Source organism: Choloepus didactylus, chromosome 4 (assembly GCF_015220235.1).
Source record: "Choloepus didactylus isolate mChoDid1 chromosome 4, mChoDid1.pri, whole genome shotgun sequence".
Taxonomy (NCBI): domain Eukaryota; kingdom Metazoa; phylum Chordata; class Mammalia; order Pilosa; family Megalonychidae; genus Choloepus; species Choloepus didactylus.
Window position 1 is genome coordinate 62,337,043 of NC_051310.1, and position 14,494 is coordinate 62,351,536.

Here is a 14,494-nt window from a genome sequence, read left to right on the forward strand (position 1 = left end):
CTGGATAGAAATCACCCCAGATTTTAAGATTTGGGATGGGATGGAAAAATATTATAGATAGCAGACCTTCAAAACTGCCCAAGGAAATACTGAGGCAATGTAGAACATTTCTGCACAAAGGGGGATTTGGCAGCATTCCTGTACAGTATATAAAGCCCCATTAAAATGGAACTTCATATAGGCAACTGAAGTTGCCTTTCTTTTCTTTCTTCCAAGGCTAGCCACTTTGGTAAAATTTGGTGGAGAACAAATCTGTTAAAAAGTGGGATTCTCCATCCACAAGATTTATCTTTATCTCTCTCCCTGAGCTCTTTCATCAATCAATTCAAGAACTTTAGCTGTACAGTAATGGAACAAGGCAGAGTAATTTTTTTGTCCCAATAAAGAACTGTTACTGGTCTGCCCCTCCTCTGCCTGTTTATGGCTCCCGAACTCCAGAGAAGAAAGAGAGGCTTCGTGGGAGCCCTCTATTTATGAAATTTATTCACTCACATTGAAGCCATTAGGTAATTGCATGGAATCAAGATGTCTACGTGCTCACTGGTGGGTTTGAATTCATGAGTGACAGTGAAACTACAAGATCCCGGCATCCATGCATTAATATGTGCTTAGTGCTATCTGTTCTGTTGCACAAAAGTCAGATAATTCACAACATGTATAAAAGCAATGGTGATGACTGAGAAAGCTGTTCTTATTATTTAACCGCTAAAGTTAAATATAAGGTATCTGAGAGTAAATGGTATTGGATACAGGGGGGAAAATAATACTTTTGCTTTACAAACCTGCCAGTTTCCATAAAATTGGCTACAAGTTGTATTATCCTTTTTTTAAAAGTAATTTTAAATCATTTTTAGAACAACTATGCTCAAAGACTTACGTCACTTTCTCACCCCTGGCAAAATGCAAAAAGGCCACAGTTAATTAAGCAATGTTGGAATTCAGTGGTGTACTCAATTCTAGACATACTAGGAAAGAAGTCAGAAATGCCTTTGTACTACATTTTATTAGCTGCAAAGCATATATATGTAAAGACGTGATGATAACATATTAGGAAGAGTTTAACTTGTTTCCTCAGACTCTGTCCTCCCCCCACCCCTTTTTGAACTTGAATTGCTGAGTTGCTTTATAATCACAAAACATAAGCTATGTCTCTTTGAAGAGATAATTATGTACTATCAGTATATACTATTTGAAAAAAAAACACTGTACTGCTTTTCATTTTTTTAAGAAACTACTCCTCATCCAAAAGAAGATTGCACTTTTAGAGAAGTCTTCAGTAGCAATTTTAAAGAGCCTGGATTCAGTACCGTAATATTTTTATTTTAAATCTCTACATAACTTAATATAACATCCCCAACAGACAGACATCTATTTTTTTCCCTTTAAATGTAAATAAGGAAAATCAAACCTAAAGACATTAAGGAGTAATTCTTAGTGTGCAGAGGTGAGTAGGAAGCTCTGTGATTTAGGGTTACTGCCTCCCAGGTGAATGCAGGTTTTAGTCTATTTTCACATTCAATGTACACATTCAGCATTCATACAATCCCACTGCTCACAAAGGAGGCTTTCCAGAACCAGCTCAGGATTTCTCCTGACAATTTCTAATCATCAGTCTCACATCAGTAGGTAAACTAAACTAACAGCCAGAGGCCCAGTGGATAAAATGACATTTTCATAGTCGGACTAAATAGTGCAAATCTATTCATTAAAAAACAAACCTTTCAACTTTCCATCAAAGTTTGGATTGGTAGCAACTTTTAAGCCAGGATGAGGTAGCAGAAAACAGGAAATTTTGGTGAAACAGGAATGGATGTGTTTTCGAACATTCTGTAGTTCTTCATGCTGGTTCCCTGAGACCTGCAGGAAATCATTCTGAAGTTGAAACTATTTTCAACATAAACTGAACTCCAAAGGAATTTTGTGACATCTTATATTTGCCATGTCTGTCTGGTCCCATAATGACAAAAATGACATGATGAAACTGCTACTGAAGAAAGAATAAAGTTTTAGATGAATTTGCCCATCCAGTTATATCCAAATATTGCATATACATGGCATGATTATTACAATTATTATTATTATTACAATCTACCCATACAGTAACTCAGATGGGCATTCTCATTTTTTAGTACAAATTAGTGGGGTTTTATTCTAGTTAGTACGTACACATTCAAATTTTCTTTAATTCATAGTACTCACAGGAGATATAAACAGATCAAAAGATATTCCTACATTCTTTCAGGTGACAGCTTCTTATCACCATCTAAATTCTCAAAAGGCACTTGAATAGTTAGGTATGTACTTACAAGCTAAATTGTGCCTTCCCCCACCTTTTTAAAACATATATTTGACAAGTTTCTAGTATAGAAAACTATCCTAGAAGTAACCATGACACAAAAGAGGTAAGCTCAGAGATCCACAATAATTAAGGATTTTTTTTATTTTGAATTTTTTCTCTGATTCCCGAGCACATATTTTAATTTTGTGATATCTGTTCAATGTAAATAATTCATACAATACTGAATTATCATAACATAATAGCAAATGGAAGGCATTCTAATTTTACTTTGTGAACTATTAGCAAAATGTTCCAAGATTGACATGGGGATTTCAAACTTAGATATTTCTGTTAAATTGACTTCTAAACCTCTACTAAGTAAAAACATGAATCTAGGTATTTGCACTATCAATCTTGAACTGATTTAATTCTTCAAAGTAAAAGTTTTATCTTTAGAAATAAATAATTGTTTTATAGATATCTATAAAGAATTTTCATCTGTATCAAAATTATTGACAATATTTCAAATTGTAACTCAAGGTATTTTAAAATATCAATCTTAGTTTATTTATATAGATACATGAGGGTCAAATTGAGGCTGTGGCTACTGAATATTCAGCAAATCATTCAACAAAAATAATAAATTCTAGATTAGTATTGGTGAAATTTCATAACAAACCTTGAGGCGTTTTTCCAAGAATTTGGCACCACCATCAGCTCCATATGAAAATTCATATGGAAAACTCCAGTCTCGAACAAGAAATATTAGACTCTAAAATAAATAAGAAGAAAGTATTGATAAGGGGACATTAAGGTGCCTTCCTCTGCCTTTTATTTAAACAAATTAAAATGGTATTATTGTCATTTAAATAGTGTTCTTTACTACATTGTGGAATTAAAAAGTGAACATAAGCTCTTTGAAAGGGTCATCCTATATGGTTAAACTAAGTATGAACAGAAAACTGCCCACAAACTGCCAAGATGAACACACTCCACTGAGAATGGAGAGACACATAATCCTCAAACTGGCTGAACTGTGCTATGTAGCTATAATCGGATTTTGTGTAGAATGTGTTCCTCTGAGTCTTCATTTTTGATAGCTATTGCTGAATGTAGGCATAAGACAGATGAGCCTTTCTGAAAAGAACTAATACATATTCATGCTCATAATAAAAGAAAACATCATCCAATCATCTCCTAGGTATTTATACACATGGAGGAGGGCTGGAAGGAAGGAAAAAGGAGAAAAATAATTTTATTAAAAAAATGGGATCATTTTCTATGTGGCATTTTAAATAAAAGGATTAAAGCATTAAATTAAAATACACTTGAATACAACAAACTAAAAGGAAACAGATGAAATTTAAGAAGTACTCAATTTTAAGTAAATGATTTTCACCTAAGGAGTTCTAAGAATTTAAGAAAAAATATTTTCTTAAGAATTAAGAAAAAAGATTTGGAAAACATTAACGTTTGTTTAAAAACCAAACGTGTTTGTTTTTTAAATTTTTTATTGAAATGTAGTCTATATTACAGAAAACCACACATATAGTAAGTGTAAAGTTCAATGAATTTTCACAAACTGAGTATACCACGTAACTAGCATGTAGATTAAGAAAATGTCCAGCACTCCAGAAGCTCTTACTCCTACTTCCTTCCAATCATTACCCCTGCTCAGGAGTAACCACTATCCTGACTTCTAACAGCATACATTATGCTGTTTTTATAATCTATATAAATGGAATCATTTGATGTATTTTTTTTTTAATTTTATTTTGAAATAAATTTAAACTTACAGCAACAGTTGCAAAAACAATACAAACCCCATACACAGAACTCCAGCATACCCTGACCCCCCTCCCCCAATACCCCAATCCACCAACTTTAACATCTTGTCACACCACCATTCTTTCTTTCCCTCCCTCTCTCCCTCCCTCCATCCCTATCTATCATCCATCATCTATTGCTCTGTCTTCTGAACATATGAGAGCAAGCTGCACACATCTTTGAACAAACAATATAATTCACATATACCTTTTCCACGAACAAGAACATTCTTTTATGCAATCCCATTCAGCGCAGCTAAGAAGTTCAAGAAATTCCATATTGATACAAAGCTTACATTCTATATTTCCTTTTTTTTCCTTATGTCCCATCTGTGTCCCTTTGAGTCTCTTCTCCTCCATCCTCAGATCCCATCCAGGATCATCCTTGGCATTTAACTGTCATCTATTTAGACGGTCTTTTTTTTTTTCTTCCAATTGTGGACACATATATACAGCCTAAATCTTCCCATTCCACCCTCTCCCTAGCATTCCATTAGTGGGATTAATCACATTTAGAATGTTGCAATGCTACCACCTTCCCACCATTCATTACTAGAAATTTCTCTTCACCCCAAACAGAAACCCTACACTCATTTCTTAACTCCCTATTGCCCCTTCCCCCACTTCCCATAACCCATACTCTACTTTTCATCTCTATGGTCATATTCTCTGATACTTCCTGTGTGGCTTAAATTTAGCATCTTAAATCTATAACAATCTTGTTTTTCTTTGATACCAACTTAACTTCAACAGGACACATAAACTATGTTCCTATACTCCATCATTCCCCCACCTTTATGTAGTTCTTGTCAAAAGTTACATATTTTACATTGAGTCCAAAACCACTGATTTATCATTACCATTTATGTATTTTAGATCCTATAGGAAGTAAATAGTGTAGTTACAAATCAAAAATACAGTAGTATTGGTATTTATATTTACCATGTGATCTTTACTGGAAATCTTTATTTCTTCATGTAGTTTCAGTCAATTGTTTAGTGTCCCTTCCTTTCAACCTGCTCAACTCCCTTTAGCATTTCTTATAGGACTGACCTACTGGTGATGAACTCTCTCAGCTTTTGATTATCTGGGAATGTTTTCATCTCCCCCTCATTTTTACCCTCCAGGTGTTTGTGAATTCTCCAAGTCTCTGATAGTTATTGACTTCTATTTGTATTCCATTGCGGTCAGAGAATGTGCTTTGAACAAATTCAACTTTTTTTTTCTAATTTATTGAGGCTTGTTTTATGTGCCAGCATACGGTTCATTCTGGAGAAAGATCCGTGATCACTAGAGAAGAATGTGTTTCCTGGTGACCTGGGATGTAATGTTCTATATATGTCTGTTAAAATTCTCCATGTCTCTCTCTCCTTTCTTTGTTTCTCTGCTGGTAGGGCTCTCTTTAGTATCTGAAGTAGGGCAGGTCTTTCATTAGCAAAATGTCTCAGCATTTCTTTGTCTATGAAAAATTTAAGCTCTTCTTCAAATTTGAAGGAGAGTTTTGCTGGATAAAGTATTCTTGGTTGGAAATTTTTCTCTCTCAGAATTTTAAATATGTCATGCCACTGCCTTCTCGCCTCCGTGGTGGCCGCTGAGTAGTCACTACTTAGTCTTATGTTGTTTCCTTTGTATGTGGTGAATTGCTTTTCTCTTGCTGCTTTCAGAACTTGTTCCTTCTCTTCAGTATTTGACCGTCTGATCAGAATATGTCTTGGAGTGAGTTTATTTGGATTTATTCTATTTAAAGTTCACTGGGCATTTATGCTTTGTGTATTTATATTGTGTAGAAGATTTCGGAAGTTTTCCCCAACAATTCCTTTGAATACTCTTTCTAGACCTTTATCCTTCTCTTCCCCTTCTGGGACACCAATGATTCTTAAATTTGGACGTTTTATTTTATCTTTCATATCCCTGAGATCCATTTTGATTTTTTCAATTTTTCCCCATTCTTTCTTTTGTTCTTTCATTTTCCATTCTGTGGTCCTCGAGGAGGCTGAGTCGTTGTTCAACTTTCTCTAATCTTGTATTATGAGTATCCAGAGTCTTTTTAATTTGGCCAACAGTTTCTTTTATTTCCATAAGATCTTCTATTTTTTTATTTACTCTTGCAATGTCTTCTTTATGCTCTTCTAGGGTCTTCTTTATGTCCTTTATATCCTGTGCCATGCTCTTCTTCAAGTCCTTTATATCCTGTGCCATGCTCTCATTGTCTGTCTTTAGTTCTTTGATTAATTGCACCAAGTACTATGTCTCTTCTGATCTTTTGATTTGGGTGTTTGGGTTTGGGTTCTCCATATTGTCTGGTTTTATCCTATGCTTTAAGATTTTCTGTTGTTTTTTGGCCTCTTGGCATTTGTTTTACTTGATCTCTAATTTGTCAGAAGTACAGCTTGGTAGTGTACAATTTCTCTAACTAACCAGCAGATGGAGTCCACGAGTCACCTATTCCCCTCAATTCAGTTCTCCCCAACTTTGTCTTTCTGGTGTGTGGGGATCTGATTCTTGTGGGGTTCAACTGGTGCACTGACTTTGGGTGTGTTTTGGTGCTGTCCACCCTGAATGTGGGGTGTGTGTCTGGGTGGTTAGGGAGGCAGGGTAGCTTTAATAATCAAACCTCCCAGGTGTTCCCAGAGATTTAAGGCTGTTGCAAGAGGCTAAGCCTTCATTTCAGTCTTGCCACAGATTGCCCCTGCTGCTGACCCACAAGTCCTTGGTATTGGCATAGAGTCCCTGGGATTTCTGAGCAGGTCCCCCTTCTCAGCTGTGCTCTTCCAGGACCTCTGCTGAGGGAAGGTTGTGCCATGTCACAAGTGCGTGCCGGCCCACCAGGGAAGCCCTGGACTGCCAGGTCATGCAGGGGCATTCCCAGCCTACTGTAAAGATGGCTGAATGGGACATGTTAATTTCCCCCTTTTTGCACAGCTCCGCCTTCCCAGCTCTGGGACAATTAGCCGTGGGTGTACTAAAGGCCACTGCCCATGGCCGATATTGTGGCATGTGCATGGTGCTGCAGGAAAGACTCCGCGTCACACTGGGTTTCTTGGTGCAGCTCTGGGCTGTGGGTCCGGCTCCGGGCAGGAGCGTTCCCAGGCCGCTGGGAAGATGGCTGCAAGGGGCGTGGTTTCTCTCTCCTTTTGGCTCTCCGCTGCTCCCCTGGCTCGAGAAAATCAGCAGCGGGTATGGGAAGGGCTATCCTCCACGCCAGACACAGAGGCATTGGCCCACCCCACTCCTGCTGTGCTTCACTGCCCAGTTCTCCCTGTTGTATCTGCAGTTGCTCCTGAGTTGTTTTTTTGTTTTTTTTTTTAAAGAACTAGTCCATCTCCAAATGGCAATCCACCGTTTCCCCACATTGCAGCATGGCCACCGGACTTTCAGCTGGCACACTCATGTGTTTCAGACTGCAGACTCCCAGTTTCCCCAAATGCATGGTCCCTGTGGATTTAACAGACCTTGTCTGGCTGGTGCATCGCTGGAAATGGTGTTCTGGGTCACTTTCTGGTTTTTAGCTATTATTTTTCACGGACGTGTTTTTTTTGCCCTGTCTCACCTAGCCGCCATCTTAGGTTCTCCCATGATGTATTCTTTGGTGACTGGCTTTTTCACTCAACATTATGCTTGTGAGATTCATTCATATTATTGTATAATTGTATATAATTCATGGTCATCACTGTATAATATTTCATTATATGAATATTTATTAATTCATTCTACTGTAGATGAGTATTTCAATGGTTCTAGTTTTTGGCTGGTATAAATAGTGTTGCTATGAATATTCTGTGTCTTTTAATTAACATATGTACACATTTCTGCTGGGTCTATACCCAGGAACATATTTACTTGGTAATAGGGTAGGCAAATGTGCAGGATCAGTAGATACTGCCAGTCTCCTTAAATGCTGTACCAAATTATAACCCTACCATCATTGTAAGATGGTTCCGAATGCTACAAATCCTCATCAAAACTCTTATGATATGTCTTTTTAATTTTATCCATTCTGCTGGAGGTGGATTAGTGACCCATTGTGGTTTCAATTTGCATTTCCCTGATGGCTAATGAAATGTTTGCATCTTTTCATATATCTATTGGCCATTTGTTTTATTCTTTCTGTGAAGTGCCTGTTCAAGTGTATTGCCAAAGTTTCTATTGGTGCCTTTTTCTTATTGGTTTGGGGTCAAGTATTTTTTTTTTTATTTGAAATGATTTCAAACTTACAGGAAAGTTGCAAAGTCAATACAAAATCAATTCAGAGAACTCCAGTATCTCCCCTACCCAGACACCCAGATTTACCAACTTTTAGCATTTTGCCACATTATACGATTCTTTCTATATCTGTCTATCTATCTATCCATCCATCTCTCTTCTAAACATTTGAAAATAGGTTCCATACATCATGCTCCTTAAATACTTCCATGTAGGTTTTTCTAAGAACAGAATATTCACTTATGTAACCATCATAATTACAGTTATCAAGTTCAAGAAATTTAACATTGATATAAGGCACACAGTCTATATTCCAATTTTTTTTCAATTGTCCCAATAATGGCCTTCTAGGCATTTTCTCCTCCATTATTAGATCCAGTCCAGGAAGAGGTATTGCATTTAATTGTCACTGTCTCTTTAGTCGCTCTTTTTTTTGCATGTGAAAACATATAAACAACATAAAATTTCCTATCTCAACCACTTCCAAGTATATCATTCAGTTGGATTAATCACATTCATAATGTTGTGCTACCCTCACCACCATCCATTACCAGAACTTTCCCACCCACCCCCCCACAATGGAAAACCTACATCCATTAGGCATTAAATCCCAATACCCCTTTGCTCCTGCCCCTGGTAATGTGTACACCTGTTCTTGGTGACACTTTCTCTCAAACGTCGTGATCATTCATCTGCCTTTTCCCACTGAATGTTATTATGAAGAATTTTGTGAGGATTCTTTGTCCTTGAAAGTTCAATAACTTTACTAAATATATTATGTGGACTGCACTATACTGTTTTTTCCTAGGGACATAGTAGGAGGATTCAGGTTTTATTTGAGGAAAGTTTTCTTCTATCATCTCTTGAAATATTTTCTGCCTGTTAACATTTGTTCTATTCTCTTCTTCAGGAGCTCTCAGTATGCATATATAGTACATCCAGGTTGTGTGGAGCCTGAGGCTTATATAAGCTGTAGGGGGCCTCTTTAAGAAAAAGGACACAATATTAGGCTTGAAAGTATTCATTCAGAATGAGAAAGATAATAAATTACAAATTCAAAAAGCTGACAAATATCATATATATACACACACACACAAACCCGGAAAATAACTTCTAACAGACCTTTATAATACTTTCTCCCCCTACAGTTTTTGGATGCAAATGCTTTGATCACCTCTTCATTTGAAGATTTTGAAATATCTTCTGTTAGAAAGCTAATTCAGTCTTTCCTCTAATGAAGCTGATTTTTCTTTAAAATTACTGATAGTTTAGGAATGTTTCAGCTTCACAACTTATTACTGGTAATGTAATAGAAATTGTTATGATCATTGTCAAATTTGGGAGATACTCTATCAATTTTCTTTCATACACAAACTAAGATTTCAGAACATACTGTAAGTTTTCTTCCGCAGTGACAAATATTAAATATTCTTACCAATGTGTCATGTTTATATCCTCATTGTTGTGGTTTAATATGAGTTTTATGTTCCCTTTGCTGTCAGTATTTTATGTTAACTCCTTAGCTGGACTCTAAAACTGCCTGTGACTACTCCAATACCACCTGACATGAGAGTATGTAGGAATGGCAAGAAATAGCAGTTGTAACTGATTGCATGTTAAATATCTTAGTTTTACACATTTTACAAAAATAATGGCCATATGAACACATTTCTAGGGCCCCTTCCAGAGCCTTGGAGGGAGTCCAGGTGACTCAAAAGCCCTGAACTTAAATTTTAATAGATTCATGATAAATCTGTCTCCGGTGATTTACCCTTTGCATTTCTTCCATATTTGTTATCTTGTCTAACAATTTTCCTATCTCTTTTTTCTCTTTCATTTTCTTTTGCTCGCTTTCTTGAGCCTATCTCCTCTGATCTCCCATGATGGCATTTTCAATTGTTTTACCACATTTTGGATATGCCTTGGATCTAGACAATGTTAATTTTTTCTCTTCCATATCCTGACCATCCAATGAAATTTTTATCCTCTCCTATTGTCTTCTCTCGCTTTAAGCCTCTTTTTTTTTTTTTAAGGAAAGTTCATGCTTTCTGTTGTTTCTTTGAAACTATGCTTAACCATCTGTTTGAAATCTTGGTGTATTTTTAAACTAATTCCTCTAGCAATGTATGTTCTTCATCTCCCTTTTTCTAATGTCACTTTTCTCTTTCCCTTCTTATTTTGCAGCTTCTACACTTAAGTCCCTTATTCATTTCAGGTTTATTTTGAATTGGTCCAGTTTTATTGGTAAATTAATAATTTGGGATGAGGTGAGGAGAGGAACAAAGTAGGATTTTGAAATCCTATTTTGAGTTGCTGTTTCTAATATTCTTACAGCAAATTTCTGTAGGTCACAGACTCTCTGTATTGCTTTCTGTTCTCTTCCTCCACTCCTTCCTCAGTATTCTTCTTGACTTTCAGAAATATCTTCATTAGGCTGTAGAAAATAAAAATGGCACTGCATGGTTTTTGCCTTCACCTTTCCCATGGTCTTACAATGTCAACCTGTGTTTCTCCAGCTATATTCTCCACTTCTCATGTGATCTGCCTCTCATCTTAAAGCTTTAATTAAATGATTATTAGATAAACCTTTTAGGACTGTTACATTCACTTCTAGGGCAATCAGTAGTCTGAGGTGGCTCTCTACCTCCTCCCACCTCCAGTGCAGACTATTCTATTCTTGGGAGGTATGCTTTCTTTTCTACTACTCCTTCTTCCTCTTCTTCTTTTCTTTCTTTTTATTATTTTTGTTTGCTTTTCTTATAATAAAATTAACCATGTTCAATCTAGAAATTTTAGAAAATACAGATAAGCAAAAAGAAGAAAATAAAAACCCTCACTCCAAAGGTAAATCCTGATCTTGTTTTGGTGTATATTCTTCTAATCACATTTCAATGAATGTATGCTTGTGTGTGTGTTTGCAAAAACATTGGAGCAAACCAACTCATGAAAAAGAGCTCTATATCTTGGTGATTACATTTATTGGAAGGGTTGGGAAAAACTAAAATGCCATTCAGCTTAAGAACTTGTGAGTTATCTGGAAATCAACTCATTTCAGGTGCGGAAGAATCCTTGGTCATTTTTCAAATATCTAAATTTACACAGCTTTCTTGTATGAATATCTTCTATATTTAAAGAGACAATTGTACAAAGTCTCCTATTTTCCACACAGGATAAATTCCTTGTTACAGTCAACTCCCAATGGAGGAGCAACTAGTACAGCACCATCCCGCAAGGCAAAGAGCATTGAAACATTCCATTTTGTTGATTTATATCTCTTCACTGTTTCTCCATCAATTTCTATATCGACAGTTTCTTCCACGTCTCCCAATTACATATTTAAATGTTGATCATAAGCATACACTCTGTCTCTAAGCTCTCGGTCATTTCCATTTTCTCATAAATCTGCTCATCAAGGATGAGCCTGATGAGATCCAGGAGCTCCTCTACAGGGTTGGTAGTTTGTTGGTCCATGACACGCTGATCCATGTCATCCTCCATATTTCAAACCCTGCACCATTTCTCTCTTCCTCAATGAATATATGTTTTTAAATTTTACAAAAATGTGACCAAACCGGGAATATTATTTTGTAATCTGTTTTTATTTCACTTGTAAATAGATTATGAACAGCTCTACTATCACACTCTAGTTTTACATACCATCTTTCTTCTATTTTGAGAGCCAATAAGATATAGTCATTAAGAACATATTTAACTGTGAAATCAGACAATCAGGTTTATTTCTTGGTCACGCCATGGTCCAGCTCTGTGATTGGGCAAATTTCTCAACCATCTGGTATCTCAGTTTCCTCATCTGTAAAATAGGCACAATAATGGTACCTACCTTATAGGATTATTAAATGAGATGATACACTGAAGATATTTACAACACTGCCTAGCACATTGTACTATGTTAGCTGTTACTTTTGATTTTAATGGCCACATACATTATAACACAGGATTAAGCATAATTTATTTTGCCAATCTCCTATTGTTGTACATTTAGATGTTTTCCAGCTTTTTTGCTATTATAAGCAATGCACTGACAGACGTCCTTGAAGCTGAATATTTGTTTGCACTCAGAAGGATTTTATCAGGGACCGTTTCCCAAATTTTGACAATCATTAGAATCATCTGGAAGAGTTTTCAAACCACAAAATTTTGGGACCGCATCCAGACATACTGAAACCACAATAGTAGTTTTCATTTATTGAGTGCCTATTATTTGCCAATCATAGTACTACAAGAGATTCTACATATGGTATTTCATGTATCCCCACAACAGCCCCGAGAGATAGGTTATAATATATTATTCCCTTCAGAGGAGATATACAAAAATCATACCTCCACTCCCACTTCAGACATTAAGTAACTTGCCTGATGTCACACAGCCAGAGATGCAAGAGATAGCATTTAAACCTGAGTCTTCCTTCAAAATCCATGCTGCACTGTCTTGAAGGTAAGTATAAAACATGTAATTTACAATTTGATGAAAAATATCTGAAGGCTGATTTAAACATGCTTTTATAAGTTAGTTTAAGAGATAATTCATGTTTTAGCTTCTGGAAAAACATGTAGGAGATTTAAAAGAAGTAAAAATGATTTTTATGATATTAGATATCTTTAATCTTTCCGAATGTTTATATTTTCTGAGTTTCTAATGAAGTCTTTATTTTTCTGTCTTGCCCATTATTTCAGTTTCTTGGCTACTAAAACAAATACCATGCAGTAAGTTGGCTTAAACAATGGGAATTTATTAGCTCACAGTTTTGAAGTTATGAGAAGTTCAAAATCAAGGTGTCAGCAAGGTGATGCTTTCTTCCCGAAGACTGTGGCATTCTGGGGCTGGCTGCTGGTGATCCTTGGTCCTTGGCTTTTCTGTCACATGGCAATGCACATGGTAGCCTCTCCTAGCTTCTCTTTCCATCTGCCTTTTACTCTGCCTGTAAAGGACTCTAGTAATGCAGATTAAAGCCCAACCTGATTCAGTGGGGCCACACCTTAACTGAAGTAACATCTTGAAGATAACTTATTTACAATGGGTCCACACCCACCACAAAATGGACCAAAACCAAGAACATGTCCAAACTGGAATACACAAATAAATCCACCATAACCAATAAAAATGAAGTATGTCTTTTAAGTCTCTTTTAATCTACAGATTCCCTCCTCCATCTCCTCCTTTTCCTTACAATTTTATTTGTTGAAGAACCTGGGAATTTGACTTGTGGAGTTTCCCCAAACTTGGATCTTGCTGACTGCATATTTATAGGACAGTTCAACATGTTTCTTTGTTCTCCGTACTTTACACCTGATTCAGGTTTTATTTCTTTTTGGCAAGGCTGTAGGAAGTGCAGTGTTCTTCAATCATAGCATAAGATTATCTCTCCTTCTGTGAAGCTAGCAGTTGTTGCTCAGTGCTTAATCTATTGATTCACTGGTGCTTACAAACTGGTGAAATTCTATCAATTCTTTTTAATTTATCAGTTGGAATACTTTTATAAATTTGGTTACCCAGTGATATGGTTCATATAGAAAGGAAGGATAAATGCTAGATTTTCCTCCCGCATGTTTGCCAGTTTTAGGATAATAAATTGCTTCTTTACCATTCGCAGAAGGTGACCAATTAGGCATTATTTTAAACATCACTGTGAATATAAAAATTTAAGCATGTTTGATGGGTTTTAGTCTACTACAATTATTCTTAATTAAGTTGAAATTGTAAATTATTGGCCAATGGGAGCCTCTTCAAGTTGACTCCTGGGTCCTTTTGACATGATGGTAGTGGATATGATAAGATGTTCCAAGTTCATTTCCTGCCCCAGACCTAGACTCAGGCATTCTCCAAGAAGAACTGGTTTATTTTGGTGGGAAATGGTACTTGAAGACACAATCTGGGGAGTGCCACTGGTTGGTCATTATTTCTAGGTCTTTTCAGTTGGGCAGAACTAGGATATAATTATATATACATGATAAAATATCTTATGAATTCATATTGACACTTCCAATTCAAATTGAGGACTACAGAATTTTACTTAACTTCTATATTACATCTTTATCTCCTTTCTTCTTCAGCAAGAATCTTGGTTCTTTAGGCATAAGGGATTATTGAATAAGGATATCCCATAATTACTATATGTTTTATGCTATATTAAATGCATAACAGCCTCAAAATAGCAATACCAATACT

At 36.2% G+C, this 14,494-nt stretch overlaps 1 protein-coding gene and 1 pseudogene across 4 annotated transcripts in view; both read right to left on the minus strand.

The window, feature by feature from the left end:
* The window catches only part of ATL1 (atlastin GTPase 1), a 146,143-nt gene that overhangs the window by 20,263 nt on the left and 111,386 nt on the right, over positions 1 to 14,494 (minus strand). For all 4 annotated transcript variants that reach the window (XM_037832751.1, XM_037832752.1, XM_037832753.1 and 1 more), the window contains 2 exons: positions 2,958 to 3,050; positions 1,719 to 1,857 (listed from right to left, as the gene is read on the minus strand). In XM_037832751.1, the coding sequence (XP_037688679.1) occupies positions 1,719 to 1,857; positions 2,958 to 3,050 (232 nt within the window). The remainder of the gene's footprint in view (positions 1 to 1,718; positions 1,858 to 2,957; positions 3,051 to 14,494) is intronic.
* Positions 11,353 to 12,668, minus strand: LOC119531471 (annotated as a pseudogene).